Below are 17,931 nucleotides of genomic sequence, written 5' to 3' on the forward strand. Positions count from 1 at the left end.
TTACAAAGAAAAAGTGAGAATCATGTCCTCTGTAACCACAGACAAACTTCTACGAGACCTTGAAAAAGAAAGAAAGCAGAAGGAGGCATTATAGTTATACAGAGAGAAGGAAGAAATGAGCAAGAAGCTGAAGCAAATCTGTAAAGGATATGAAGGGTTGAGAAAGAAAGTAGAGGAATGCAAAAAGAACCATGGCAGGAAGATCATCCACTTAGGGAGCAACAAGTTAGAGGTCCAGAATCCTGAAAAACCACAGGTGATAAAAGGAACAGGCACGGTCACATCTTCTATGAAAGATGGAGGAAATAAAGTGCGTGGCTTGCAGAGAACACAAACTATGTATGCAGTCGGCTCTCCTGGCAGAGTGAGTCAAGACAGCACAAGATGTAACACTGCACCAGGGAGAGATAGACCCCAAGGTACTGGCCAAAAAACGGAATCCAAACCTAAAACTATTATCGTACCCTCATGGAATGAAGTATCTATTGAGAAGCAAACAGTTGCACAGTGTAGAAAACCAGTGGTGAAAGTTGGAGGCACTTCAACAGCTAGTCCGCAAGGAGTGAATGCTTCCTCCCGTTCACCAAGTTTTTCACGAGGAGCAACTGAAGAAACTCCTCCTAAGCAGGTAAATACCAGATCTAGATCCACAGTGAAAAGCACCATGACTACACAAGTGATGGGGAGGAATAATAGTGACACAGAAACTTGCTACACAAGCTACAATACCACCCGGGCAACAGTTTTCTCCAACAAAACTGTCCCCTGGTAGGCCACCTACCGGCTCTAGCGGGTATCGCTCTGAGTCCAGAAGCACAACTCGCACTCACGATACTGAAGACACCTCAGAAGATAGCAGGTCTAGGACGAGTGACACACAGGGACTGCTCTCGAGAAGGGAGAAGGCATCTCCGAACAGATTTTCCACAGGATCCAGAAGGTCCTCAGGTTCAAGTGGGAGACACTCAACGACAAAAGTTAAGATACAGGTGCCTTCTCCGGACCTGAGAGGTCCCATAAGTATTGAGTATGAGATTGCAAACGAGTCCCAATCTGTGGCTTCGGACAGTACAGAAGCGGAAGGATAAAGTATGCTGCATCGTAATATAGGAATAGAACTTCACTCTAAGGTTTGAATAATCTTGGACTATTTCAGTATTTGTCCCACATGAATCATACTTAAATGTATGGATCTGAATGCTAACTAATATAAGATGTTAGGTTTTTGTTCTTTATATCTTGTTCCTGATGTAAGCATCTTTTATCTACAGAAATGAAATCTATTTTCATAACAATGAAAAAAGTTCTTACCCACAAAGAACATTAATAGCCTTTCTGGAAATGTGTATGTGATCACATTTGGTGGCCAACGTTTTTTCACAGTTACAACCTTTGAAATATGGCATGTTCATGTGTTTATATATTATGGAGACCATTCATTTTCACGATAACTGTAAAAAGTACTACAGATGATAAATGTACATAAATGTAAGATACAACTGGTCTGTGGAAAACACTGAATACATGACAAAGATAAATTATTGTAATTGAGATATTTATCTGCTGGATTATGTATATATTGTCAAAGATTAAACCTATGCCATACCTCTGTACCCATGATGTTGTCTTTCTTGCACTTCAGCTATATCTAAGTTCTGATACTGTGGCAGACATACACATCCGAGTGTCTAATATTCAACATATTACATTATTCGTGCTAATATTTCAACTTCATTCCACCCGAGCAGTTTTCCCTGGTAAGTATGAGATAAGTCAAAGTGCCGTCGTGTGGCGTAATGGCTAGAACTGTCGGCTGTCAAACAAGGGAACCCGCTCGCGAGTTCGAACCCGGCTTACCCCCAGACATGTCTGGACATGCGCCCAGAAGTTGTGCGCTTGGGAAAGGACGTTAAATGGAGGTCCCGTGTTTGGGGAGAGCCACACCCTGCGCACGTTAAAGAACCCACCACACCTTTCGAAAAAGAGTAGGGGCATGCCCCGGTGTGAGATGGTCCAACCCTTACAGTCTGGCCTGGGTTGACATCTTGAAAAGGTGATAGTCACCTGTTATGTCAATCCTTTACAAAATGCGGTAAATCTGAATAAGAAATATAACAAAATTTTAAAAAGTAACTGTTAATAAAACATGGCATACAAAAATTCAATATGGTATCCATGCAGGCGTAAAACAAAATAAGTTTTGCTAGTCAAACCTATAAAAAAAACAGGACTCACATTTGTAGAGCAGGTCAGAAACATTCCTTTTCTATAGGCCCTGAGCAGTCTGTCAGCCAGCTGTAGTGGTGGGGTCTTCAGGGGGATCTTCACAGCAACGCCCCCTGTCAGGTCCACTAGTGCATCACCCACCTGTCCTGCAACTATAGCCTCGTAACATCCATGCAATCTGGGAGAGAAAAGTTCAACATGGTTGCAGTAAAAGTTGGTAGTCAAAGACTTCCTAGCTTTGTTTCTCTTATAGATGAGGAGGATAAATCTGTATACACATACAAGCAGCTGTTAAATCTATTAAGTCTCAGCTATCTATCAAGTCCACCATTAGATTTAGAAAAAGTGGTGTCCTATACAGCAAAACAGTATCTAAATTCTATCACACCATGTTAACCATAGCTTTTTGTCAAGCTAATCCAGTAATTGGAACAATCTATCTCAAGAACTTCAACATTGCAGAACATAGATAAAACTTGATCATGACAACAGATACTACAAGGACTAAGCACACACACACACACACACAAAAAAAAAAACACATCTTGACTATGGGCATTAAATCTAAGTTGGAATTATTGCTATACAATATATATATTGTTCCTGATATTGATATAAGGTATAGTTGCTATGACTAATATGAATGCATGTTTTACCACATATCTAACATACAGAATAAATATACATGACTGTTACTTGGCATAGGCTTTCTCCAACAGGGGCAGCCAGAAGTGATGATTGTTGGAACATCTGGAGTACAGTAGTCTGCCATCTCTACAGGGCAGTCTGTCATCAACCGTGACTTCTGTCCACTTCCCAAACTTCCAGAACATGAAGAGGAACCTCCCCTCATACTCCTGGTCACCCCATGTTTTCTGCTGGACTGGTATAACCTGTGGTATTAAGATAACATTTTGTACCATCACTTTCATACAAATTTGGTTTGGTGTCAGTCAGATGTCAATCCAAATCCTAATGGTGCGGGAGAGTGTAGCAGACTGAAGTGGTGACCCAAGAAGAAGAAGAGGTGTCAATCTACTACAATACAGTCTTGATAGAAAATATATTCATTAAGAATTTAGGCCTTGACAAGTTGAGTACCTCAGCAAAAAATATCATAAGTTTACTTCCAACTACAGAGTTTGCTAATGGTAATAAAGGATTGAAAGCAGAAAGTAGTCAAAATGGTAAATCATCAAATCTTAATTTTGAAAATCTACACAGAAAGCAAGTACAATCTATGTTTATGAATGTCTGTGTCACATCCATTGTAGTGGTTCAAGATGAAAAGAAGATTACACTGCAATAATATTCTAAAATCTAATTATGAAAAAAATTAGAACACAAAGTTTCTAGGCTAGTCTCAAGGGCATTAGAACACCAAGAACATGAAACGTTAGTTATCGGTTGTATGTAAGAGTTGAAATTTGCTGCTACCCTCTGTATGAGTTGTCTGTGAGGTGCAATAGCTGCACAGGCACACAGGAGCCAGCAGTCCCCCAGCCGTCCCTGAACCACGTCCTGCACACATAAGTCTCCTTCAGCAGGGAGCAGGGCTGGGGCCTCAACAAGCTCCTGGGAACAGCACCAAATACTGGATTAGACGTTCAACATATTGATGCTTTGACCGAGTTCATATACTAAGTATACAGTACAGGCCTTGGGATATGCATCACACTCACAGTCCCATGAGATTCTGCCAGAAGTACAGCGAAACTTGAAGCATATCCCAAAGTCTGTACTGTACTAGTAGCTCTAACAGAGTCCATAATCTATTGTATGTAGCATTCAAGTTGCAAGCGTATGGGCTAAAGGATGATGATGACAAGAGCTGAAAGATGCTTACCACAAAGGAAACTTTTCATCAAGCAAGAAAACTGAACAATCACTTTATCGGTAAAGGATAAAGATGTGGTATCTAGTAGAGAGAAGATGTTTACTTAAATACCTTCACATACATACTGCTGTATGTCTACATATTGGTTTTTTTTAAATGCATCACCATATAATTGTCATTAAAAGAATAACTTTTACGTGTGACGATTCACATTTCTATCCACTTTGACCAGTTTTGCCAAAGGAAATGATGCATAGAGTACATTAAGACAGCTACCCTAGAATATGTTAACTGCACAAAACCTGTGGTCTTTTCCAGACTATCGGTCCAGCATTCCTTGAGCTGCCTTTGTAATACAGCGCCGAGTCACTCGCTGGGAAGTCTGGGTCCTCAAATAGCATCTTGGTTTCTAGAGTAGAGTAGAGTGGAGTTGTTTCAACCGGGTTGGAACACCAGTTCCAGTTTAGGCCGCTCTTCAGCTCAGCTCACTGTCATCTCTGGTTTCTGGGGATGATCCAAAGCTCTGTAGTCATACATCACTTGGGGTGCTGTTGCATATGATTATCCACGTTTCTGGGAGACACTCGTGATGGAAGCACTGATCTGTGTTCTAAATACACAAACAGAAGTTGAACTGAAAGTACAGTATCATGTTTGTTCTAGATCTCATGGCATGAATCAGTTTGCGACAAAATCAAACCACCTCGACTCCATAGCCCTAGCCTGGCGATGAAAGGTGCATTTTCGAAGGTATTTCAAGACTATTGTGATTTTTTTGCCAGGCAAAGCCTGTCGATAGTATTTTTCCCTGTCAATGAGAATTTTTTGTCACTATTGAGCAAGCCTGTCAATGAGATTTTTTTCACTGTTGACAGGCTAACCCTTTCAATAAGATTTTTTTCTTCTTCAAGTCAAGTTCTTCACTATTATAATATAATATTGACAGGCTGTCCCAGGATGATCACTTGATTGTTAGAAACCAAATCAGAGGCCAGCAAATGCAACGCACATGACCAATTCTACGGCACAAGTTCTTGACCAACTGTCTTCCAAATGGCGTTCTCCAAATCCTGCCCAGTGTACATAATGAGAATACCTCGGCTCGTGACTGTGTAGTACTGCAAGGCAACTACCCCCCTCCCACCTCCAAGTCAGCCAGTACGATATGCTCGCATACACATACATGCCGACACAAGTCAACCCTATTTAGTGCTTACCTTTGAGTCGGGAGAAATACCCATCTAAGATTCCACTCTAGATGAGCAACTATCAGCAGTCGCCCACAATTTTCATTTTTCCCCAGGGTTTTCCTTCGTTCAATTCACCCGCCGCCATATTGACTCCTTTGAACGCTACCATTCGAACAAAAGGGAAGAATTTCTCAAACGTTGTTTTAACAACCTGGCAAAACGCCCACAAAGTATCAAGACTTAATTTCACACTTTAATTCATAATTGTTCATCAGCTGAAAGACAAGCACTTGAGACGGGTAAGGATGATATTATTTTTTTTAGAGTTACCAGTTTAACGATTTACCCCTAACTTGAAGGATGGACTAATCCACAGGCTCCACAGCTGGATGTATGACGTCACTCAATTCCCTAGCGATTTCCCCTACTGATGAGAATTCCGTTCTCCTTCATTGCAATGGCTAAATTACTCAATGTACTGTTAGTGTAGAAAAGTGATAACATTACTAGTCGTGAGAACATCTCAAATCAAATCAAAATCTCAGGGAAATAAAACACCTGATGGCAATTCAGCACCTTGGGCATCACCGTGTTACTTTATCATACCTGCTCATTTTCATCCGATTTGTATGCTACATATTCTAATTCTAGTCACTTCTAATTGTGATCTATGCACTTACCATCCTGGGATTTACATTTTATTTGATGTTGCTGTTTAAGATAGCCTTTAGACTGTTTATGATTGATCCATGCATGCCTAGTTTAAACTTAGAATTCTCCGAGTTTAATATGCATTTTCAGTCCTGCATTCACACCGTATCAGTTTTTGGTGCTGTCAAGCAATGAGACTCTTCAAGGATATAAAAAGAGAGGCAAATATTCAGACACAACACAATCAAAGTGGTATTAACGTTTATTTCAACTTTGTCCTCCATACAATATGGAGCATCTGTACATTATTTACAATGGGTGCATTAGCCTTACTTTCTGGATGTGTGCTGTGTGGCAAGTAAGTATACCATGAATAACAGTAACACTGTAAGTGTGGAAGGTTTGCAATCAAAAAAGTTTTGACACATCAGAGCTTGATCCCTCTTTCATGTAAGTACACAAACCAGCAAATGATTTGAGAAAGCACACAAGAATGTGTGACTGTATGTGGTATTGCAATCATTGCAGAATGAGAGCTAGATGTCAATGCTTTGTTTGAAGATTTTCTTAGAGATACTGGTGTGTACATGTAAAGACACTTTCTGTAGGGACAAATTGCTGTTGTAAGTTTTAACTTATTTTGTCTAGTAGTTTGTACAATTGAAACACTGTTGACTGTATACTATAATATTAGGTACTGTTAGTGTATACTGTGTAACACTAACAATACTGGTAATATGACAACTGCTTTCAGATTCAAAATGACAACAAATTGTATTAATACACACATCTTACTGATGATGCAAAAGAATTACACTGTCGACATGTCATCGATATATGTAATCAACATTCTGTTCAGCTTTCACATCACCTCATAAACATTTTGTCATGACAGTTTGCTTTTATGCACAAACGATTGCCAAACGTATTCAAGCACACAAAGTCAGCCATATGAAGTCCTATTGTTACTTCAACATAACATATAACACTGTTTCTGTTACCTTGGGTTATGGTTGAGTAAAAAGAGTAAGTACTTGCTCACTTGTTCTGTGTATTAGTGGTACTGGCTGATTGAGCCTTATTTGTATCTACCACCATTATCTTGATATTTTGATGATATAATATTATCATTTGCCATTAATATTTACAAGGCAGCTAATGTTTTATAAGATCTTACAATCCTACAGTAGCTGACAATATTTGTAGATCAATTAACATGAAGTTTGACACAACTATTACAATACAAGAAGTAAAATATTAAGTACACAAACTAGAAATACTGTGTAACTAATCAAGTCCTTATTTACATCTATAGCATAGCAGATATTTACATGTGTGATTGTTACATTTTCTTCTTCTATAATGAAGATACATAACTCGTAAATATATTTGCTTGGTGGGTTATCCATTGTTTCAACTGTACATTACCAACAACAACACTACAGTTTGGTTTAGTGGCAGTGAGTTGGTTTTCTACAAACCCAGAGTGGTCAATAACAGTTCCTTATTGCTTGCAACTTACCAAAACAATAGCTGCAAAATTTCCTGAGCTTCTTGGTTGATCAAAAACTTAAACGATGACATTAGTGGTATAGTTCATGATGACTCACATCACATACAAAGAAAAATCAAACAAGGACAGTTAGCAAATAAGAGTGAGGAAATGAAGACTTACAACTTGACAGTTTTCTCACATAATACAATGTAGTAAGGGCAAGCCAGCAGCAAAGTAAGTAACAGGGACAAAGCTTGAAGAAGCAGGTACGGTGGCATGGTATCAACAATCTGGTCCACTAACAGAGAACATAGATGGTTGTGATGATGCCTTTAGACAAATGTGGATCCTGTGGTACTGTCTGTTGGCAATGCAGCTTCACTGCTTGTTTGAGAACTCCTGTTACTCGCCGAGGAGTGTCTTGGAGAAGACCGTCGACTTGCCGATCTTGTTGCTCTGCTCACGCTGTCTTCCCCCGCGGGTGTCTGTGAGGTTGCGGAGTTTCTGTGCGAGCTACACCGACTGGACCGCTGAGACGCCGTGTCGTGGTGACTGGCTGATCTCCGAGATTCGCGCTCCTGCTGTCTGACGAGCTGCTGGGTCTCGCTGTCGGCCTGCTGGCTGCTATCGCTCTGCGGGCTCTGGATCTCTCCCATGGGGTTGTCTGGCGTGTTCCTTGGAGGTGGCCCTGCGTAGGTGGATTCGAACATGATGGCCATGTCATAGGGGGGTGGGGGTTTGTCCCCGGGGGTGACGGGAGGACCTGGCTTGACAGCGCTGTAGGGAGGGGGTGGATCGTCGTAGGGAGGCAGTGTAACATGCAGGTCAGCGGATGGTGAGAGAGGGGGAGGGCGGAAGAGGTGGGCGGGGATGATGTTGGTTCTCGTTCTGCGTACGTGGCGAGATGCTCTGTTCCTTCGGCCATCTGAAAATAACAATAATATATGTCAACTTGTTGTAACCAAACAACGTATGACACTCTGCCCTATGTTACATTTTTGTACTATCAAATCCTATTTCCCAATCCTGCCAAAACATTCTACTTTGATTATATACTAGTTTCACATATTGATTGCTTTTTCATTTGAATTTCAGCCATCTACATCAGGATGTGTAGACCATAAAGATATTTTCCTACATCTTGTGTATGATAGTTTACTGCACAAAATTTGTCCCTCAATATGCAGGAAAGAGTGTCTCAGAGGATTTTGAATCTTAAGATCTGAAGATGCAAGACCCCCTATTGTGGTCATGTATTCTGAATTCTTGTGCCACACAAAGTTAGCTTCTTGTACATGACCACTATGCTGTTAAAACATTCTGTTGAGAACCCTTAATCTCCAAGCAGATCTATCGGTGGCAATGACAGTATCCAACTGGCAAAAGCATCATTATCGGTGCAAACCCCAGTTCTTCCGCGACCGGGGTAGTGCGCGAAAAAAAAGTGACGAAAGGGTTTTGATATCCATCCGCGTTGCTACTGAAATGTCCCTTGGCCTGAGGTTGACCTTTGTTGCGTTCTGAGGGTGATGTTGACATGCCTCGCGCCGTGGATGAAGAAATTCAAGTACTAGAATTTTCTTTATCTCAATCATACGCTAGGTTTTTCTCTTTTTGACAACGTCAGTCGTTTCTACCTCAAATTTTTTTCTACGAGTTCTATCCTACGCAAAAATGCCAAAATTTGCCCATCATTTTTGACGTGAAAATTTTTTCTTTTCTTCTGATTTACCAAAATTAGAAAGGTTGAAGAAACAAAACTCAGTTGGTCTTGTAGCAGAAGTGATAGGCTTTCACCCCATACACAGTTGATTTACTTCGGAATAATTCCCTGGAAGAGACAGTATCTAGACTTGAGGGTGCGCAGCCTCCAATTGAAACCCCAAATAAACTGGCGTGTGCTCCCTTATTGTAGTTGGACTGCTTTTGCCAGTTGGATACTGTCATTGCCACCAAGCGATCAGCTTGGAGAATAGAGAACCCTGACACTCACATTGATTTGCTCCGTAGATGGCCTCCAGTCTGCGCTGGCGGAGTCGGTACACCATGAAGAGGAGCAGGGACAGGATGAGGAACGACGAGAGACAGCTCACCACCAGCCGCATCCCGTGGGTCATGCTCAGTTTCGATCCATTGTCTGAAAACAACAAAAACACATCACTCAAACAGAACATTACCTTGATAATAACAGGGCTACAGTAGATTCAGTATATTTTGTTTTATATATAATATATTTGTAGTATACATGTTCTTTTATCAACCAAATCACATAATCATTTGATACAGATAACCCATCAATAATGCTACAAAAAGCTGAACATCTAACCTTTTTCTTCACAGCAGAGAAAAAGAAATCAATGTACACCTACAGAGTGATATAGTCCTAACTTCATCACATCCTAGAAGACTGTTATGCTTGTAAATTATTACAATGAAAATTATTCCATTTGAGCTAATGAAAAATGGCTGTTGCCGTTTGAAAGTCTTATGCACCAGACATAATTCTCTATGTTAAACACAATGTCCTTACAATTATTGCTGTTGTTGTTCTCGTTGGGGTCCATACAGGTGAACTCGCAGCACTTGTCGGGAGACATCTGGTAGCTGGTGCACTTCTGCGGCCGGTCGCACTGAGCCGTGATGCACATCTGTGCCTCCCCCATGTGACAGGTGCACGTCATGCAGGCGTCATGGCCCTGTGGCGTGAACACCTGCCCATCTGCAACCTTCTGTCCCTTGCTATTGATGCACTTCATCTTGGCAAGATCTGTAAGAAGCCAAATAACTTATTCAACCATGCTAATTTCATTTTAGGTATCTCTAAGGCACTGGTTATGTTCACACATTCTGTACAATACAATCCTGACTATTCAAATAATTTCCTTTTAACCAAACATCTAGATTCTATATGTTAGAAATATGCAAGTCAAGTTTCAATTCCATCTGCAACTTTTTGTCCCTTGCTATTGATGCACTTCATCTTGGCAAGATCTGTAAGATCACATGGTAACAAAAAAACTCACATAAGCATTTCATATTTCATTCTAGCTATTCTCTATTGCTTGTGTTCACACATTCTGTTTATTTGCTTACAAAACTAAATAGTTTCCCTGTAACTTAACATTTAAGAAGTTATTATGTTTCAATTCTTACAAACCATCTCAGACAAAACAAATATTTGATCTCTACTAAGAGTAAGCACTGAATTGCAGAATATATATCTATAAAAGTTAACCAGAATAGATAGATCTAAGTAACATTCTTACACTTCAGTTGAAAGCGTAATACTTACTACAACTTGGATACAGGAGAGGTACACTGGCAAATTAGAGAGTGAAAGATTACTGACCATCAATACTATCAGCAGTAAAGAGACTTTCTTTGAGCCAAACCTACCTTTCTTGCACAGAAACGCTGACTTGTTTTCACAGTTGATGGCGTACCAGCTCCACAGGAGGGGGTCCCCAAACAGCTCGTTCCTGAGGTACTGCAGCTGTCCACACAGCATGTCCCCGTGTTGGGTGGACATCAGCACAGGGTTGAAGCTCTGGATGAAGTTGAAGTCACTGTTGGCCTCTGAGAAATAGGAAGAAACATGAAGATGTTAGTTTGTAAAACTACAAGATGTTAAACAAAATGACAGGGCAAACACAGCATGTGCACAAGTTCAGTATTTCAACATACTCTCAAAGCCACATCAATTTAATTTGTTCGTTCTCGGATTTGAAAAAAATATGCTCAACTGGAAAAAACTAATGAAAACCAAGTCTGATGACCAGTTTTATACACTAAGTTTTATTGAGTGAATAATGTTACATTAAAGTTTTCCTCCCTGCCCTCTGCTTTAATGATGTCCGCTTGTTGTACTTTCACCTTGGAATGTTCAAGAGAACCAAGGAAGTAAATTGGTGTGGCCTAAGACACCGATCCTTCTTTTACATGTAGTTTATTAATGACCACAATTATGCAAAATTACATCATACATGATTTCATGACAGCACCACAGTGCCCTAACTGACCTGCTTGGTTGTTGGTGACCCTCCAGAAGGACACGTTGTTCTGTGTGACGTAGTGATAGCCCATCCAGAACTTCTGATAGATCCCGTCCAAGATCAGCGACTGGACCAGCAGGTCCTCCCACTTGTGCTCGATGATGAACCTCAGCTCGTTGTCGCTGGAGATGGTTGCTAGGTAACTGCCCAAGCGCTGGCAGGTCTCCTGGGCTTGGCTGTAGGTCGTCTTGGTTTGGAAGGCCTTGTAACAGCTGCCAACTCGAGCGTGGAAGTACCAGCCTTCGGGACAGGTGTCTTGGGAAACAACATAGAGTATGCTAGATATCAATACAGTACTTTGGTCGAAATCAAACAAACAGAAAATAGTGCAATTGATAAATGATAAATTCTGTATAATACAACAAGCATGGAATTTCCTCTACCAAGTTTGCTATCAAAACAATATAGGACTTGTATGTTTTAATTATCAAACTGAAAGAATTTATTGAAGTTGATGAACTATCTATCTGTTTGGACAGTTGGCCAAAAACAATATTGCTAAGCTCAAAAGAGTGACACTGCAGTGCTGTACTTACTGGGAGAATCTCCATGCAATAAACTGGCGGTGGCTTCCTCCTTGCCAAACCCTGGCTGGCCGAGGTCTAAGGGAGCTTTGTCCCAGGACATGACGTGGGGACGAACGTGACCCAAGTTCTCAGTGTCAGGATGAGCTGGGGTCGCTGCGTGCTGGGCTCTATTTGCTTCACTCCCATCTAAAAATAAACATCAAAAACATTAATATTTCTTGTCTTGTGTAAGAGCCTCAGGACCATATACATGTACATACAACAGTTATTGTACATGTATATCACAGTGTTTGATAACCTGTGCAATAGACATGGTGCCCAACAAGTTGCAGAAGGTTCCCTACTCGTGCAGTGACTGCCAGTTGATTCCCCTCAGGGCTCGAAATACTGGGTGCATGTGCACCCAGTGCACCCAATTTTGGAGCTGTGCACCTAATTTTTTTACTGTGGGTGCACTGGTGCACCCAAATATTTTTGTACGGTTTAATGTATAAAGGTATCACTGCACACTAGTAGACAGCATATTCTTGACATCTAAGTGCAAGAAAATAATAAAATCTTTGTTGTAGTACTTGTTTAAGATGTTGATGTTAGAATTTGAGTTAATTTGGATTTTGAAAGATTCAAAACTAATAGTTACATTCTACTTTATTTAATGTGGTGCACCCAAAAATTTTTTGGTGCACCCAATTTTTTAGGTTGGGTGCACCAGTGCACCTATTCCCAAAACTGAATTTCGAGCCCTGCCCCTACATTTCAATCGGTATGTGACACTTTCGTTGTGTATGGGAAGTCCCAAATTTCTACAATGTTGCTTGATGAAGCACTGTGTTCTACAGAAGTTACAAAGTTAAAATGGTACCAAGACTATCTTCCAAACATTGTTTTGGACTGGATTAAAAATGTTTTTTGACAAGAATGAAAAAGAAGAGAAAAGGTACATAAAAAGAGTCACCGTAAAATACTATTTGTATGTCGGGTGCAGATTTGATTATGACTTTAAATGTCACAACCAGTGCAAGTATGCAGAAAAAAGGAATTGACACTGATGACAATTATGGAAAAGAATAAAAGATTGTCATGGTCAAAAATTCCAAATCAAGAGACTGAGTTCTCATTTAAAGCAGATAGATGATTTCTACAAGGGAAATACAGAAACTTTGAAATGGCCCCTCATGCAACAGGATTTTCTTTCATATCCTGTTCTGCTAGTGAAATGGCACTGAGAGCTGAATAACAAGTCAGGGAAATCCAAACCACCTGAAACGCATGACAAGTGGTCTCTTCAGATCAAAATTGCACTGCTAATTTTAAGTGCTGGTACCTGAATCATTACGCTCAACTTTCTGCACTGTAATAGGTCAGTACAGACTACAGCTGACACAAATGTGCAGTTTCTTGTACATCTTTAAGAATATAATTTTGTTTGACACCAAGGTTTGATGATGTAAGCAGTAAATAAAGGTAAAGACACTCAAACCAACAGTGTTTTCGGTCAGTATTACAGATACCAACAACATCTAGTGACTGTTGTGAAAATAGTATTAAATACTGGTTACAAATAGTTTTGTCATCCTTCAGTCTTCAACTTAAAGTTCAACTTTTATGGTTCAGACCAAATTGCTAAACTATTTCCAAGGTAAAAAAATTGCATGTATTCTGGTGAAGCCCTTGTCAATCAATGTCAGATCTAAAATAAAACAGAAAAAAGGCAACATTTGCTTGGTAGCCTGCTTTTGATTTCTAATCTATCCTTTCGAAGCCGTAGGTGTGAAAAACACATCTGGTGTACTGATCCTTTGTACTGTGTAAAGGACTTATAAGACTTGAGCACCAAAAAAAATCTGAAGAGCAGCCTTTGTGTGTCTTTGGAACTAATTTTCTGCACTGTTTCTTATTAGCCCTGTGTGCTTGATTAGGAGACCAAACACTCCTTCCAGTCTTTGCTTTACCATGACCTTCCCTGCCCTACAAAGGTAACACGATACGGTGTTACCCACCACTAGATAAACTCTACATACAAATGCAACTCAGGGGCTCAACAGGGATAACACACAAAGCCAGGACTGCTGCTGACACGATTTCAGACCCTGAACAAATCTTAGAGCGAAAACTGTGGGGGGCATACGCTGACACCGATTACCAAAACAAACTCAACATGCATTTGCATCCCTGTACCATTGTCAGGAAGCATAAAAGGTTTTTTCCATCTTTCTCAGTATCCATGTTTTCCGGACTTAAGACCCATCAAGGAAGATGGAAAACAACAGCCTCTAAATGTCTTTATTCAGAATTGCTCAAGGAATTTTCACCTGGTTTACCACAATGGGTACTTAGTAAAGAAGAACGCTGTCTCAACCCTGGTTAAGATGTGGGTAAACACCTTCCTGAATAAAGTGCTTAGTCATGCTGTTTCAGGTTTCAAGCATAAATAAGTGAATAGGATCGGCGAGGGTTTTCACAACAGAGTCCCCGCACTTTCTGATTGGCTGAGGCGCCGCTCCGGCTTTACGTGCTTAGTGCACAGTACATTCTGGGGGGCCGTGACAAATCTTTTGTCTCTCTCCCTTACAAACATCTAGTCTGGCAGTGGGATAGACATCTTGGGTAAACAGCTCAAAGCCGGTTGTTTTCACGGACTGTTTGTTTATTCCTAAGTAGGAGAGACCTTGCAAAGACATTAATTGGTCTAATTTTGCTCATGAGACACCAGATGAAACACTGTGATGGCCAGTTTAATCTCCTACTCCTAGACATTGTTTTTTCTGGGTCTAGATAAGCTGGTTGACATTCTACAACATGTCTCTACAAGTAATTTATATCACAAAACATCTCCAGACTCCTGTACAACAACACATTAGCTTTTCTGCGAGAAATACACCCAAAAATTATTTAACCATGGCCTATGGGTCCCTAAAACAACCAAAACATGTATCAAAATTACTAATAGTCCACAGCAACAAAAAGACCGTTACTACCTGTAGCTAATAATAGTTGGGCCGCTGGCCGTTAACATAAATACTAAAAAGAGATAACAGACTGTTCTCACCTGCGTCTTGTGGGGCTGCCATTATAATTGCAACACCTGAAAAATACAAAAAATTCCATAAATGGAAACACATCATATTCGAGCCTGTATATTCATAACATCAGTCACAGACTGCAAGTATAAATGAATCAAATGATCAATGCCTTTTACACAAATCTTGACTGACATTCGTTCAGTCTTTTAAGTAAGTTTTTGTTTTAATAGAAGTTGCTTTTTCATTGATATCAGCACATCAGAAATATGCCATTACAATAACCAAACATACTGTATTTGCATTGGGAGTGGCTTAGCAAACAAAACCTAATATGCATGACTATAAATACAGGGACCTGGACTTCTACTGTTTTTAACAATGGGCAATGTGTGAACAAATATATATGCAGTGAATAGCAGAAGTTATGTTTAATAATACCATCAGCAAACTTAAAGGGAAGACAGTACATAGATAGAAATGTGACCATGGTTCAAAAACAGGGAGTACAGGTAGGGTTAACTTTTACAAACAATTTCATTACATCCTATTATTTGTGTCCCCTGTTGAAACTCATTCAACTTTTTTCTATCTCTCCCACAGATGTGACGATACACAAGAGCTATTGTTTTTCCAATGTTGATCACACCCCCGGTGCCAAACTAATGGGTCAAGATTTGGTGATAATTACCACTGTCCTGCTTCTAAGCTGTCAAAAGACATGCATAATGGATCCAATTGTATACAAATCTTCTATCGATGCTCGGAAAGCTTTGAGTTTCTAACAATTTTTATATGTTGTGCTATATAGATTCTACAAATACACATGGGATCATGTTTTATGATCATATGGTATAGACCTACTACAATATATTCAACATGTAAAACTTTGTGTATAGTGTAATCAATACAAACACAAACTATCTAAAAAATTATTCAGCAACTTACAAAAGTGTAGAAATTATTCTATCACATGCCCATGATTTGTTCCAACACTGAATATGTATGCGCTACAATTCACAACTTACATATACATGTACTTCTAACCAAGTCTTCTTGGCTTGTCCTTCCAAAATAAGATCAACTCATCCCGAGTTTTTCAGTGAAATATTCTACACTCCGTACTTGTTTGCCTCACCACATGTGGTACCAGGACAAAGCATAGGATCTGTTGACTAGCAAGCAAACGATCTGACCTATTTTTCAAACGACTGGTGTAGCCCTTTTTCGTGAAGCGTTACGAGCGATTTTAATTCACCGTTAATCGTTACCGACCGCCCTGAATTTACCGTTAAGCGTTATCGGTATATTACTCGTGAAGCGTCAACGGTCGTTTTAATTCCTCGTTAAGCGTTATTTGTCATCCTGAATTTAACGTTAATCGTTATTGAGTAATTCCTCGCAGGAAAAAGCATTTCAGTGGGTCAAGATTACAAAATTTTCTCCACCAGGGAGCACACGGCTCCGGCGGAAATATGTCAGTAGGGCGCGCCCCCCCCAAAGTTCAAGCTGAAACACTTCTATTTTTCACTCTACTAGCAAAGTTTTCTCCTCAAACTTCAGGAAATGAAGCGTTTCGCGGTTCAAGATCTTAAAATGTTCCCCGGGTGCATGCCAGGCCTCCGTCGAAAAATATTGTCAGGGGGGCGTCGACCCCCAAAACTCAAGCTGAAACTCTTCTGTATTTTTTCACAAACAGAGATATCATTAAACTTAACTTACATTACCAGTAATATTTGCCCATCGAAATGCAAGAAATAGCATTTCAGGGTGTCAAGAATTTTCCCCGGGAGCATGTCGCAGCTCCGGCGAGGTCTGGAGGGCGTGACGCCCCTCAAAAATCAACCTGAAACTCTTTGGTATTTTTTTTTTTCAAATAGAGATGTCATAAAACTTAGCTTACTCTTCAGCAAAATCCCCCCCCCCCAGAATGCAGGAAATAGCGTTTCAGAGGGTCAAGATTTCAAAATTTTCGTCGCGCCTTCGGCGCTCGTCATCGTGATCATGAAATTTCCTGTCGCCGCCGAATTTAAAGGGTTCGGAGCAGGCGTGCGAGAATGGCATAGCGTAATAGGTCTCTTGCCACAAGATATGGACGACTAGTGGCAAAAAAACGTCGTCTTCAGGGGTATCTCATGTTCTAAAAATGCTGAATTTACCGTTAAGCGTTATCGGCCGGCCTGAATTTACCGTTAAGCGTTATCGGCTGGCCTGAATTTACCGTTAAGCGTTGCCAGGACCCCCCCATGCAGACCCTCATCAAAGGAACAAAGCTAGCCGTGGCGACAAAGCCAGTGAACCCAAAACTCATATTATCAACATGTGCTTCTAAAACTGCTAGAATTCACATACATTCTTTATGAAGTAAAGGTTCTGGCATGAGGAACGCCCAGTGAGCAAACTGAACAAACAGATGCATTGCAAACACCCCGCTAGCTATCCTGGTATGGGGTTCCTCCCCCCAAGCAAGCTACTGATCTGCAGGCTGCAAAAGGCAGCACGTCCGAAGTACTCACCGTGAAAAAGGACCGCCAAACATCCTAAATTCCTCGACGCCGACAACATCTTTGGTCACAGAAAATCGTCTCAACGTAGCAGAGGAGATTTTGGCAGTTTTGTGTGGATAAAACAAGTTGAACGGGGTGAAACTTTCCTTCAGAAAGAAAGGCAGGAACCACGACCGCCTCCCACCCCACTTTGTTCAGTAGACAAAATGGCGGACTTTTCGATGGACTAGACCATTACCGACTGTAAAGAGGGATAAGCCATAAATAAACATAGAATTATCAATCATTCACCATAATGAATAGCCATTATTACTAAAGTATTTGAAATTGAAATTCTATATAAATTGTTTAATTTATTGATTTTTAATCATGATTTTCTTTTATCAAGGTATTATCTTAGACCTTATAATGCTCTATTCACCCAAG

General features: G+C 40.3%; 2 protein-coding genes across 4 annotated transcripts in view; both read right to left on the reverse strand.

Annotated features, from left to right (window-relative positions):
* Positions 1–5,409, reverse strand: part of LOC136447159 (calpain-10-like) — a 63,640-nt gene extending 58,231 nt beyond the window's left edge. For 2 of the 3 annotated variants that reach the window (XM_066445875.1, XM_066445860.1), the window contains exons 1-5: positions 5,281–5,409; positions 4,366–4,673; positions 3,664–3,801; positions 2,923–3,119; positions 2,236–2,404 (exon numbers count right to left, since the gene is read on the reverse strand). In XM_066445875.1, coding sequence (XP_066301972.1) covers positions 2,236–2,404; positions 2,923–3,119; positions 3,664–3,801; positions 4,366–4,464 — 603 coding nt within the window. In that variant the 5' untranslated portion in view covers positions 4,465–4,673; positions 5,281–5,409. The remainder of the gene's footprint in view (positions 1–2,235; positions 2,405–2,922; positions 3,120–3,663; positions 3,802–4,365; positions 4,674–5,280) is intronic. The other variant, XM_066445867.1, reaches the window with a different exon arrangement.
* Positions 5,410–6,148: 739 nt separating this feature from the next.
* Positions 6,149–17,730, reverse strand: LOC136447257 (integral membrane protein DGCR2/IDD-like). Its single transcript, XM_066445987.1, has 8 exons — positions 17,515–17,730; positions 15,028–15,063; positions 11,988–12,164; positions 11,419–11,706; positions 10,796–10,975; positions 9,930–10,166; positions 9,393–9,536; positions 6,149–8,324 (listed from the first exon to the last, which is right to left on the reverse strand). Exons 1-8 carry the CDS (start codon positions 17,561–17,563, stop codon positions 7,732–7,734), a joined length of 1,704 nt encoding a protein of 567 aa, XP_066302084.1. The 5' UTR covers positions 17,564–17,730; the 3' UTR covers positions 6,149–7,731.
* Between the last annotated feature and the right edge of the window lie 201 nt (positions 17,731–17,931).

This window comes from Branchiostoma lanceolatum, chromosome 1, assembly GCF_035083965.1.
Source record: "Branchiostoma lanceolatum isolate klBraLanc5 chromosome 1, klBraLanc5.hap2, whole genome shotgun sequence".
Taxonomy (NCBI): Eukaryota; Metazoa; Chordata; class Leptocardii; order Amphioxiformes; family Branchiostomatidae; genus Branchiostoma; species Branchiostoma lanceolatum.